At 36.8% G+C, this 12,068-nt stretch overlaps 2 protein-coding genes across 2 annotated transcripts; one reads left to right on the top strand and one right to left on the bottom strand.

Annotated features, from left to right (window-relative positions):
• Positions 1 to 5,041: 5,041 nt before the first annotated feature.
• LOC113238089 (DNA-directed RNA polymerases I, II, and III subunit RPABC3) lies at positions 5,042 to 8,011 on the bottom strand. The gene is made up of 2 exons (XM_026474810.1): positions 7,719 to 8,011; positions 5,042 to 6,713 (listed from the first exon to the last, which is right to left on the bottom strand). Exons 1-2 carry the CDS (start codon positions 8,009 to 8,011, stop codon positions 6,554 to 6,556), a joined length of 453 nt encoding a protein of 150 aa, XP_026330595.1. The 3' UTR covers positions 5,042 to 6,553.
• A 396-nt stretch (positions 8,012 to 8,407) lies between these two features.
• LOC113238088 (H/ACA ribonucleoprotein complex subunit 4) lies at positions 8,408 to 11,248 on the top strand. The gene has a single exon (XM_026474809.1). It carries the CDS (start codon positions 8,603 to 8,605, stop codon positions 10,124 to 10,126), a length of 1,524 nt encoding a protein of 507 aa, XP_026330594.1. The 5' UTR covers positions 8,408 to 8,602; the 3' UTR covers positions 10,127 to 11,248.
• Positions 11,249 to 12,068: the final 820 nt, after the last annotated feature.

Genomic DNA, 12,068 nt, shown 5'->3' with positions numbered 1-12,068 from the left:
CTAAGTATAATTTGTATAAGAGAATAAAAAATATTAATTTTAAGATAGACATGATTACGAAGCTTATGTAAGGATTATTAACGAAATTCGTAAAAGTATAAAAGGAGTTCGGGTTTTGGGCTGCTGTAGAGGAGCTGAGCCTGTAATTATTATAAAAGGAATTTGTTTAAAATGTATTCTACTACTATACTACTTACTTATTTTATTAGGCTAAACTAAGGTCTCATGCTGATGATATGGACGAAGGCGGTTTGCATGCACGATTTCATTTTTACGTGATTTCTTAATTACGTAGTTTTCATTGAAACCGACACGTATAACTTCGTAAGGTCCTTCCCATTTCGGGTCTAGATTATTTGGATTGGGGACGCGCAACATGACTTTGCTACCTATTCTAAATCGGGCTAGATTTTTGATTTGACCATCGTATCGCTCTTTTGCTCTTTCTTTCATTTTCTGGATGTGTTGTTGAGCAGTATCCCTTGAAATACGAAGACGTTCGTTTAGATCTTTTAGATAGTCGCATGCCGTATAGTCCGGAACGACTTTTGTTGAGTAAAAGGGACGTGGCTTGAAGCCGAAGAGAAGTTCGTGAGGAGTGTAACCTGTTGAGGTATTTACAGAAGTATTGTGACACATTATGGCAAATGGGATAATTTTGTCCCAGTTTTTGAGACGACGACTATGGTACATTCGGATGTGATCACGCAATGTAGCATGGAATCTTTCTAGAGCTCCGTTTGTCTGAGGATGATAGGCGGTGTTGAAGGAATGGTTTGTACCTAAGAACTTGACTAACTGTTTGAGAACGCTGTTCATGAATTCTGAGCCTTGGTCGGAGTGGAATCGTTTTGGAATGCCGTAGTGTTGGCAGAAGTGTAGAAGTTGTTCGGCAACAGTTATGGCTTCTTTGTTGGGAATAGGATAGGCTTGGACGAAACGAGTTAACTCGTCTTGAAGAGTTAGAACGTATTTATTGTTATTGTCACTTACGTCGGAATAGGAAACTAAGTCCATTGAGACTCTTTGAAAGGGTTCGTTTGATTGAGATGTTATCACCATAGGGGCTTGAAAGTTTTTCCTCTGAATTTTATTTCGTTGACACGTTACGCAAGATTCAACGTAGTGTTTGATATCGTCGGTCATTCCTTTCCAGAAATAATCTTCTCGAATTTTCCTGGTGGTTTCTACGATGCCTCGATGTCCAGAAAGTGGTTCATCGTGGTAAGTTTTTAAGATAGTTGGGATTTCGTTTGCTTTAGGATATTCTACTCTATTTTCACATATTGTAATCTCGCAATTGTATAATTCGGCTAGATATGCTGTAATGCGTAATTGTTCATTACCTTGTAGTTTACAAGTTTTGTCGTTTTTTAAGTCGGGTACAACGAGAGTTGGGATGTCGTTTTCCTGAAGGCAGGATAAGAGAGATTTGAAATAGTTTTCACAATCCCACGGATCGAAATGCGTTGGTCTTGTGACAGAAAAGTAAAGATTTTGTTTCTCGTTTGATATAAGGAGATCGGTATCGTAAAGAGATTTAGATTTTCCTAAATAGGGTTGGACTTGAGAGCAAGAGTTAATGGCTTCATTAAAAAGGTCATTGAGATCTGAGAGTTGGCACGAGACTGGAATAAATACATTTTTATGACGTAGGTCTAAGAGTTTATTAGGAGATATCTTGAGTTTAGGTGAATCGAAACTTCTGTCTTGGGAGTTGAAATGTTCGTAGTTTAATTGAAGATAGTCTTCAGGAGTGGGACATGAATCGTCAGAGGTTAGATCAATTATATTTGAATTTAATATAGGAGGTCGGGATAGAGCATCAGCGTTGGTATTATTTTTCCCATCTTTGTAATGGATATTGAAGGTGTATTCTTCCAGTTTTAGTCTCCAACGAACGAGACGACTACCTGGGTCTTTCATATTAAATAGCCATTTCAGTGGTTTATGATCAGTGACTACTGTGAATTCTCTTCCGAACAGGTATGGTCGAAAGTGATTGACGCCGTAAACGATGGCTAGCATCTCGCGTTCGATTGTAGAGTAATTGATTTCGGCTTTGTTGAGAGTTCGGGATGCGTAAGCTATCGGTAAATCTTTACCTATTTCACCTTGAGAGAGGATTGCACCAAGTGCATAATTTGAAGCATCTGTGGTTAAAATGAATTTCTGGGTGAAGTCTGGGTATTGTAAGATAGGTGTCGTAGTGAGGATGTTTTTACAAGTATCGAAAGCTTCTTGTTGGGATTTGCCCCATATAAAGGGTACGTCCTTTTTTAAGAGGCTGGTCAAAGGTTTTGTGATTTTACTGAAATTGGTTATGAATCGGCGGTAATAACCTGCAAGACCTAAGAATGCTTTTATGTCTCTACATGATTTAGGAGTTGGGAAGTTTCTGACTGCTTTAACTTTTTCAGGATTTGGTTTAACACCTTCGCTGGAAATGATGTGACCTAGGTAAGCTACCTCTTTTCTTAAAAATTCGCATTTGTCCGGTTGGATCTTAAGGCCATGTTTTCTAAGACGTTCGAACACCTCTGTAAGTTTTTGTTCGTGTTCTTGTAAACTTGAGGCGAAGACAACGATGTCATCCAAGTAAACAAAGCATCGTTCTCCTTGCAGACCGTACAGAACGTTGTCCATAGCACGTTGAAACGTTGCTGGTGCGTTTTTGAGTCCGAAAGGCATTCTTAGGAATTCGTAGTGTCCAAACGGGGTATTAAAAGCGGTTTTAGGTATATCTTTAGGGTCTAGTTCTATTTGGTGAAAACCTGAAGCAAGATCTAGTGTAGTGAAGTAAATTGAATGACCTAGTCGATCGAGGATGTCATTTATATTGGGTAGGGGGTAGCTATCACCAATCGTAATTTCATTCAACTTACGATAGTCGATGACGACTCTCCATTTTTGCTTACCGGAGGCGTCTTGTTTCTTCGGAACTACCCAAATTGGGCTACTCCACGGGGAAGTACTAGGGCGAATAATGTCATCCTGAAGCATTTTATCTACTTGTGTTCTGACTTCTTCACGGTGTACGAAGGGGAACCTGTATGTCTTAGTGTGGATAGGTGTCTCAGATGTGGTTGGTATTGAATGTTTAGTTTGATTGGTGAATGTCAGCGAGTCGCCTTCAGTGTAAAATATGTCTGAGAAGTTATTAATAATTTTATTGAGTGAATTGTATTCTTCCTGATTTAAGTGATCGCGTCTAACTAAATTTTTTATTTTTTCCTGAATGTCTGTATGAGAGTTGTTTATGTTTACTGAATGAATTAGCGTTTGATCTTGTAGTTCAATCTCTTGAAAAGGATTTGCTTGTATTGAAGTGGGCATTGTTATGTATCTGTCTTCCTCGCTGGTGTTTACGCACGTTATCAGGAAACTATTATTGACGATGTTGACTAGGGCGTTTGGAATGGTGATATCTTCATTAATTATCTGTTTCTCGATAATAGCTGTTCCATTCGTTATTTTAGGGCTGTAGCATTTAATAACTGTTTCTGAACGTTTTGGTATGAATTGTTTATTGTCAATTTGTTTGACTTTATCGCCTAAGAAAAAGAGATTGTAAGATCTGTCGCGGACTCGCATTGTTTTGGACTGTACATAGATGTTGACGTTGAATTTGGACATGAAATCATTGCCTAAAATACCGTCTGATGCAATGTTTAGGTCAGCTATGTGGAATTTGTGCTTTGCGAATTGATCTAGAGAAATGTCTGAGGTGCCATACGTGCGAATAGTAGAGTCGTTATTTGAAACGCCTATGATAGACACTTTGTTTCTGCTATTGATGGGATGAGATCCTATCTTGTCTTTGCGAATGACAGAAATAGCGGCTCCTGTATCTATCAGCAGAGTGAGAGGTTGACCGTTAACATGGAATTTGCAGTGTAGAAGATTTTCGGGTGGAATATTGAGGGACGAGATGTTGTACGATTCAGTTTCAGATTTTTCAGTTGATTGGTTTGATTTAGATTTGGATTTGATTTTAAGTTTACGCTTGTTCTTTGATTTCGAGAGTTTTGTTGAGACGTTGGATTGAGACGATTGAGGTAGAATTGAGTTAGTGTCTGGAGTTGGAGTTTTGGTTGAATTAGTATTTTCCGAGTGAGGCGCTTTAGTGCCTGGAGTTGGTGTAGATTTAGTTTTATTTAGATTTAGAGTTTGATTTGGATCTAGAGTTTGATCTTGATTTAGATTTGATTTAGTGTTTGGGGTTAGTGTAGATTTAGTTTCATTTAGATTTAGAGTTTGGATTTAGGAATTTGAGCACAAAGTTCTAGCCACTCACCACAGTAATATGCAGATCGAGAGCTCCATTCGTGAAGTATTTCAAAAGCCTTCAGCTACCACGGTCTTCTTGCTTGTTCTTCCGGCGATGTTGTCCGATTGTAGAACTAAGAAACCGCGTTTCTACTTCGAATGCACACACGCGATCCTACCGACTGCGCCAAATGTTACCAAATGAGCAGCGAGAGAACTTTTAAAAAAAATATATTTATTAAATTATAAGTATTTTACAGAGATGTGATGTCTATGAGTTAGGAAATAGTAATCAATTACAGTTCTTATGGTTTAAGATTATATAGTAGAAAAACGATGAGATAGTTAAACATAATTAGTTAAGTAATACATCATTAGTTAACTATTGTGAAATGGACCTTAGCATTTCCTTAGTGAGTGTTTACATGATTAGGTGAGTATGTTTACATTCGAAATACTTATCTAGCTATTGATTATACATTGTATTGTATTTATATAACATATGTATTGTATTATAATATTGTATTATATAACAGCGTGCCGACGAGCGTAAATACAAGTTGCTTACGCCTACATGAATTTGGTTTTTGCCTCACTTGTGACAGTTCGTTTGATATGAAACTATCATTCTATGCGTTATTATTCTAAGTCTACACCATTGAAAGTTTATTCAGTGCGCAAGGCTGTTTTGTAGAGACGAAAATGCTTCGATAACTAGTGACGATCTAAACTCGAAGACCAGCGTGACGCACTATGGATTTACCTATAGTCTAGAATAACTTTCTGGTATACCTAAAACTCCACATTATTAAGTTTTCGAAGTTTCCGAATTGCGTCCCTCCTAATTAAGGAACTTCGTTTTTAAAATTCATATTTGGAACGCTGTCGGCATCGGCCGTAATTACTGGCAGCTCGTTATTCGCGCGCCATTTTGCGACAAATTGAACTAATTTTCGCGCCCTTCTTAGCACAGGTACAGTCGCTTATAGATCTGAAGTTATTTACACATATTTTGTTTTAAAGAGCACGACAAATTTAATGTACTGCTGAAACTAAGACCGGAATGACGTTGATAATAAATAGAAGAAATAATAGATAGTACGTGTTGCATCAACTCTACAAACTGGAATATTGTTTAAATATCGAAGTGTACCGTATTGAATGCTTCTAGAAGGTTCTTTATTGATTTCAGTACCCAAGTTGCAAAAACAACAAGCAATTAAAAATGTGAACAAAGAACAATTCAAATTTCGAACGAAGCCAATAAGGCGCGCTCACACTCGCGCAGAGCTCGTTACTGCCACGTGCGCGCTGCGTGAAGTCATGCGTGTGAACGCACTTTGAGGGTTACTTTTGGATTGCGGTCGTTTTCTTCGTCTTTTTGATAGTGATTTGTCATTTGTAAATAATCCTAACTAAAGTACTAACTTGTCCAATTCTTAGGTGCCTACAAATATCATAATAAGTTGCAGTGAACATTATCATAGATATTAATAGACAATATACCTAGTAACGGAATACAGTCAAGAACACACCAAGTTTGACACACCGAATTGATTTAAATCTTAACAGGGTCAAGTGTAGAGTCCTGACTTTTATGCCTTACAAATATCTTATTCTACTGAATTAAATGCTTGACACACGTCTGTACCATACTATTAATAACTTTATTTATATACGAAAGCAATATTTAAAAAATTGCATGTGAATTATTTTCTATTTGCATCACAGCAGTAGTTCTGGGAACAAGTCTCCATTTGACAACAATACGTTCTATAGCGCCATCTATTGGCAAGGATGAATACTTTTGTAAAAACAGCCATCTAGTATCAAATTTATGAACTATTTTAAAGAGCGTAATATATTAATGCTAAAAGTTATCAATAGATGGTGGTATTGCAATAGTTACGCCACTGAACACAGGAGGGCGCTGTAATACATGAATTTCCTTAGTATTATCACGTTTTGTTCAAAATGCAATATACCATTTTAATTATTCAAATTGACTGTCCATATTACAAACACGAAAACGAATTAAAAGTATTTATTTGGGGTAGACCACATTTGACGTTACCCTTCTGTCTGTTCTGAAAGTTACATTGTTTATTACAGACGCGTTATTTTCTAGTCTACTGACGACGTTTAGTATGGACACACTGCGCTAAAGCTTGTTATGCCAAATGATGTGTTATTGAGCGAGGCCAAGTAAAAGAAAGCCCAAATTGTAAAATTAATAAACTTATTTTATCTTAAATTAAACTCTTATACATAATTGTTACTAAATTTAGAAAGCCAATTTCTTCATTAAAAGATACATGTGCTGGTCGACTTCAAACCCGTGCAAGTTGTTTGCGTCTCCTTGCAGTCTCATTAGGAGACCACCGAACGATACATATGCGGCTAGTCTGGAGGCAGGTTCCATCGCGGCTTCATCTCCTTCTATCCTGAAAACATACGTTTTTAATTAGAAATTTCTGATTTCTTAATTTAAAAAATTTTCTTTTTTCAATATTTATTTTTTAAACCACAGTTGCGCGTTAAATACGCATGGTATCCCTAGGATGCATAACAGGTTGATAAATTTAAATGTTGAATACGTAAAGTTTCATTAGAGGAGTCCAGTGTCCTACTATGAGCCTTGTTTCTAGCATACAATTTGTTTCCACCCTGCATACAAGACTGACTAACAAATTAGATAGACTTGACTAACAATTAGGTGACAGTCAACAGTGTGCCTTATGTGCTTCAAAACAAAGTTCGTTATCATGTGTCACTTAACAGCTCATCATAACTATATGGCATTATATGACATAAGACTTGTCAACTTACGTCTCAGGGTGACGGGTGCAGTGCGGTGCTCCCACATCTTTATGATTTAAAGCTCTGAGTAACACTACAATTAGGAAATGAAACTATTTTTCGGGATTTAAATCGAGTATATTTATTTGACTGACTCAACTGTGACCATGGGACGAATGTCATTTTGTTTGAACAAACAAATATATGCGATTTAAATCCGGAAAAAATTTTCATTTCCTATGTGTAACAATCGCGAAAACCTAAGAACTTGAAACACTGCAATTGTTATGGGCAGACGTGTGACTTACTATCAGGGGCACAACTTGTTCATCCCATCACTTGATATTATAAAAAAACCCATGGGGATAAGCAAGTACAAAATGATTAATTTTATAAATATTTTTTAAACGTCGCTCTCAATGAGGCTTTGTTTTAGTTAAGCTAAACCAAAGCCTCGTTAAAGCTATATAAACTAAAGCTGAAAACCAGCATTTCCAACACATTTTTTGCTTAGTTATTTATCTTGTAAGTTGTTCATATCGGAAACGAAAAATTGCACAGCAGTTCATTTACGCCCCTACAAACACTTTTACATACATTACAAACTCGGTAAACAAAATTCCAGCCGCTAAATACACGACTAAACTAACCTATAAACTTTCCCCGACATGACATATTCAAAGCTGTCTGCACGGTTTCCCTCGGTTTCCAGAGGATTCCATTCTCCTCCATCTGGGTACCCGTTCTCTCTAAGAGTCGTCGCAAGCACCAATCTAAACTTATCACCTATCTCCATTGGATAAACCCACGAATTGATATCAAGAATCAAGTCCATTTTGAACGACTCCGATTCACAGTGTAATCGACTAACTCGATCGAATTTCTTTCCTTCAGGGTCCATGTCTTTGACGTTGAAGATATCCTCAAATAATACGCCTGCCATTGTGTTATTTTCTCGTATTATTCCATGGAAACGGAAAAATATATGCGTGTTTTGATAAACACACGCCGTAAATCGATCTGACAGTGACACTGATTTTCTGAATGTTGGCTGACCTGGCTTTTTAATTTTGTAGCTGTGTTCGGAATTTGTACATTATATTTGTGTTTTTTCCAGTTTTCATTCTCAGGGTCATATTTCAGAACTCTACTCAATGCTCAAGTCAGGACTACTCTATCCATAGCAAATAATAAGAAATTTTGATCATATTACTTTCAATCAACTCCATAAATTAAGTTATTATTGTAAAGCCTTATGGGGCCATTAAATTGTCAATCTAATTGAGAACGCGATTTTTACTTTTTTGTTGGTGGCACTGTTAAAACGTGAGCGCCACCCGTCGGGAAAACATGCAATCAACAAATGATAACCTCTTTTCGACGCACTGCACGTGTCGTTTCGTTGTTTGTGCGTGATTTTAGAGTCGTAATTTACACACAGTGCCCGAAATTAGGCCATCGCACTAATTTATGTACGATTACTATACGTAAACTGGGTATAATTTGAATAATCAGTGCGTAATTTGTTGTAAAAATGACGGAAGTGATACAACCCGGTGCGGAGGTCCATTCGAAGAAAAAGAAGAAAAGTAAAGAGACCGTGTCCTTAGGGACGTTTCAAAAGCTTCAAGACTTCAAGATCGAGCCATCAGAGAGCGTGAGCAAGCTTGATACTGCTTACTGGCCTTTGTTATTGAAGAATTTCGATCGACTCAATGTGCGCACTAATCATTACACGCCGCTGCCATTTGGGCACTCGCCCCTGAAGCGTCCTATCGGCGAATATATTAAGTGTGGCTTCATTAATGTTGACAAACCGAGCAACCCGAGCTCTCACGAAGTGGTATCATGGATAAAACGCATCCTTAAAGTAGAAAAAACTGGTCATTCTGGTACACTTGACCCGAAAGTCACTGGATGTCTTATAGTTTGCATAGATCGAGCCACTCGTCTTGTAAAGTCGCAGCAGAACGCTGGTAAGGAGTATGTGGCAGTTTTCAATCTTCATTCTGCTGTAGACGGAATAAAAAAGGTCACTCAAGGTCTGGAGAAGCTTCGAGGTGCTTTATTTCAACGTCCTCCACTTATATCAGCTGTAAAACGCCAGCTCCGTGTCCGCAGCGTTTATGACAGTAAACTCCTCGATTATGATCATGAACGGAATATTGGTGTGTTCTGGGTGAGTTGCGAAGCCGGTTCATACATTCGTACAATGTGTGTACATCTGGGTCTAATGCTCGGTGTAGGGGGACAGATGATTGAGCTGAGACGTGTCCGTTCTGGTATCCAAGGGGAGAAGGAAGGAATGGTTACGATGCATGATATTTTAGATGCTCAATGGGCTTTTGAAAATCACAAAGATGAAACTTACCTGCGACGTGTCATAAAACCCCTGGAAGGCTTACTAGTCGCTCACAAAAGAATTTTTATCAAGGACAGTGCTGTAAACGCTGTGTGCTACGGTGCAAAAGTCCTCTTACCTGGTATTTTAAGGTATGAAGATGGCATTGAAATTGACCAAGAAATTGTAATAGTCACTACGAAAGGTGAAGCTGTAGCATTGGCTGTTGCTTTGATGACAACTTCAACCATGGCATCTTGTGACCATGGAGTCGCAGCCAAATTGAAGAGAGTAATCATGGAAAGAGATACATACCCAAGAAAATGGGGCCTTGGTCCTAAAGCATCGCAGAAAAAATCTTTGATCCAACAAGGGAAACTTGATAAGTTTGGTAAACCAAATGAAAATACACCAGCAGAATGGTTGAACAGTTATGTAGATTACCGAAAAGGAAAGAAAGATGATGCTAATGGGGACATTGAAGAAGAGGGCAGTAGGAAACGGACAGCAAGCACAGCAAATGCTGATGATCTTAACAACTCATTGGAATTGAAATCGGAGAAGAAGAAAAAGAAGAAGAAGCGTGATTCGGAAGCCGGAGAGTCATCACATGAAGTAACAATGGATGCAGATGCTAAATCAGAAGCAGATGATTCAATTCGCAAAGAAAAAAAGAAGAAGAAGAAGAAGGACAAAGATCATGAAAGACAAGAGTAAAACAAAAATCATACTTAGGTTGTTTTTAATTGTACCCTGTTTTTGGAGGGTAAATTTTATGATATTGGACGAGGATGTGCATTATCTTTAAGAAGACAAATTCATTATATTACATACATTATATATAAATAAGGGCCACCCACGTCTAGCAACTCATCGGGCAAATGGGCCTTAAATCACTTTTAAATATCAACTCTCATTTGCAATCACGTTGCAAATTAGAAAGCTAAAATAGTACAGTGCTAGCAACTGACCTGTGTGTACATCTCCGTATATTCCAAAAATATTCAGTATTCATTATAATAATATAATAATATGTCTCACAGTGGGGGCTGTTCCATTCAGTGGTGTGGGAAAAACAGCAGAATCACTACAATTTCAGAACAAGACCCGTCAATGTATAGCTTGGTATGCTGTGTCGTATCGTGTCATGATAGGAGCGCTGCAACTGCGTTTATATTTAAAAACTGCAGCTTCAGCTTCAATGTGGTTCCACTGCAGTGCTTCCATATGTGTCGTAATATTTGGGGTTATTCCTACCCAAAGGCGGTAACCTATCACAGTTGAAAATTTTTTTTACTGAAATAATGTTTGTTTGAATTTTCATTACACCGAAAACCGAATTATAACGAAACAGTTGTTCTTTCAGGATATGTTGAATGTTTATAGCAAAGACACAATTAGGTTCGGTTAGGTTAGGCTAAGTTACGTTTAAAAGAAAAAACATTTTCCTCCGTGGTTTTGAAATTTCTACCAAACCTTATTTCTGGAAAATGTCATTTCAGACTACTGATAGGTAACTGCTGTAATCGTTGATCGGTACTTAATGATATACATTCCAATGTTTTCTTTATGTTGTACAAATTTTTATTGACATCTGTGTCTTTGTGCCATGAAATTTCAGGACATTATGTCGATAAACACGAAAGTTATAAGGTTTTGATATATACAGAGAGAAACCTAGCTTTATTTGTCTTTCAGCTACAGAATCCTAAAAATAGTGATAACTCTTCTTTACTGCTAATGCACATTTTGTACATTATTATAATATCAAAAATAGATCTTAAGAAATTATTTTCAACAAGCAAAGGACCTTTAGTTCTTGTTTAACTTTTGTTTGAAAAAAATAATTGAAATAAAATTGAAAAAATTTTGAAGATTTGTAAATACATAATTCTCTTGCAAAGCACAACATAAATTGTTTACACCAAACAAAGTGCAAATAAATAAAACTTGAACTCTATTTAGTATCACATGCCATTTTGCTCTGGTTATACTTAAAATTAAATCGAAAATAGATGGAGATTCAATTTCATCTAGTGTAAATTGAAACACAGCGTCTGGTATTACTTTTATTTAATTAAATATAATTCATATGGATCAATAAGGTATGGTCCCACTTCTCAGTTGGTAAGCATCAGCATCAAACATACTGACGCGTGCTGACAAGTGGGCATCTTAAAATTGTTCCTATATATGCCATTCTTTCTTTGCGTAATTGTGTATAATTATCAGTAAGCGAATATTTTGCATTATAAAAGAAGACTTGTTTGAGCTAGAATATAGCTTGTAGGGATATTCTACACAGGTCATTTGCGATTGTATCTAGAGTTCATTGCTGTGATGAAAATCTAATTATATGTAAAAATTTTGTTCTTTCTACACGGCGCACTGCTATTACAATAGTGTTGTAACTCAAAATATGTGAAATTTAATATTATATCATTACTGAACGTAAAATTTAATTCTCTACACGTCAAAAAAAACCGTCGTTAGAATATTGTAAGAAATAATCAAAAGATATCCACTTAACTCAAAATGAGACACACTTTATGGAGCAAGTTCTGGCCAAAATAATCCTTATTCAAAAATATTAATAGGAAATGAAACTATTTTTCCGGATTTAAATTGTGTATATTTGTTTTTTCAAACAAACCAACGT

This window comes from Hyposmocoma kahamanoa, unplaced genomic scaffold (assembly GCF_003589595.1).
Source record: "Hyposmocoma kahamanoa isolate Upper Pololo Valley unplaced genomic scaffold, ASM358959v1 94709, whole genome shotgun sequence".
Lineage (NCBI taxonomy): Eukaryota > Metazoa > Arthropoda > Insecta > Lepidoptera > Cosmopterigidae > Hyposmocoma > Hyposmocoma kahamanoa.
This window is presented reverse-complemented; position numbering and strand designations above follow the sequence as displayed.

Coding starts and splice junctions, on each gene's coding strand:
- LOC113238089 (XM_026474810.1), bottom strand. CDS start 8,011: ATGGCAGGCGTATTATTTGAGGATATCTTCAACGTCAAAGACATGGAC. Junction 6,714..7,718: donor ATGTCGGGGAAAGTTTATAG/GTTAGTTTAGTC, acceptor GTATGTTTTCAG/GATAGAAGGAGATGAAGCCG.
- LOC113238088 (XM_026474809.1), top strand. CDS start 8,603: ATGACGGAAGTGATACAACCCGGTGCGGAGGTCCATTCGAAGAAAAAG.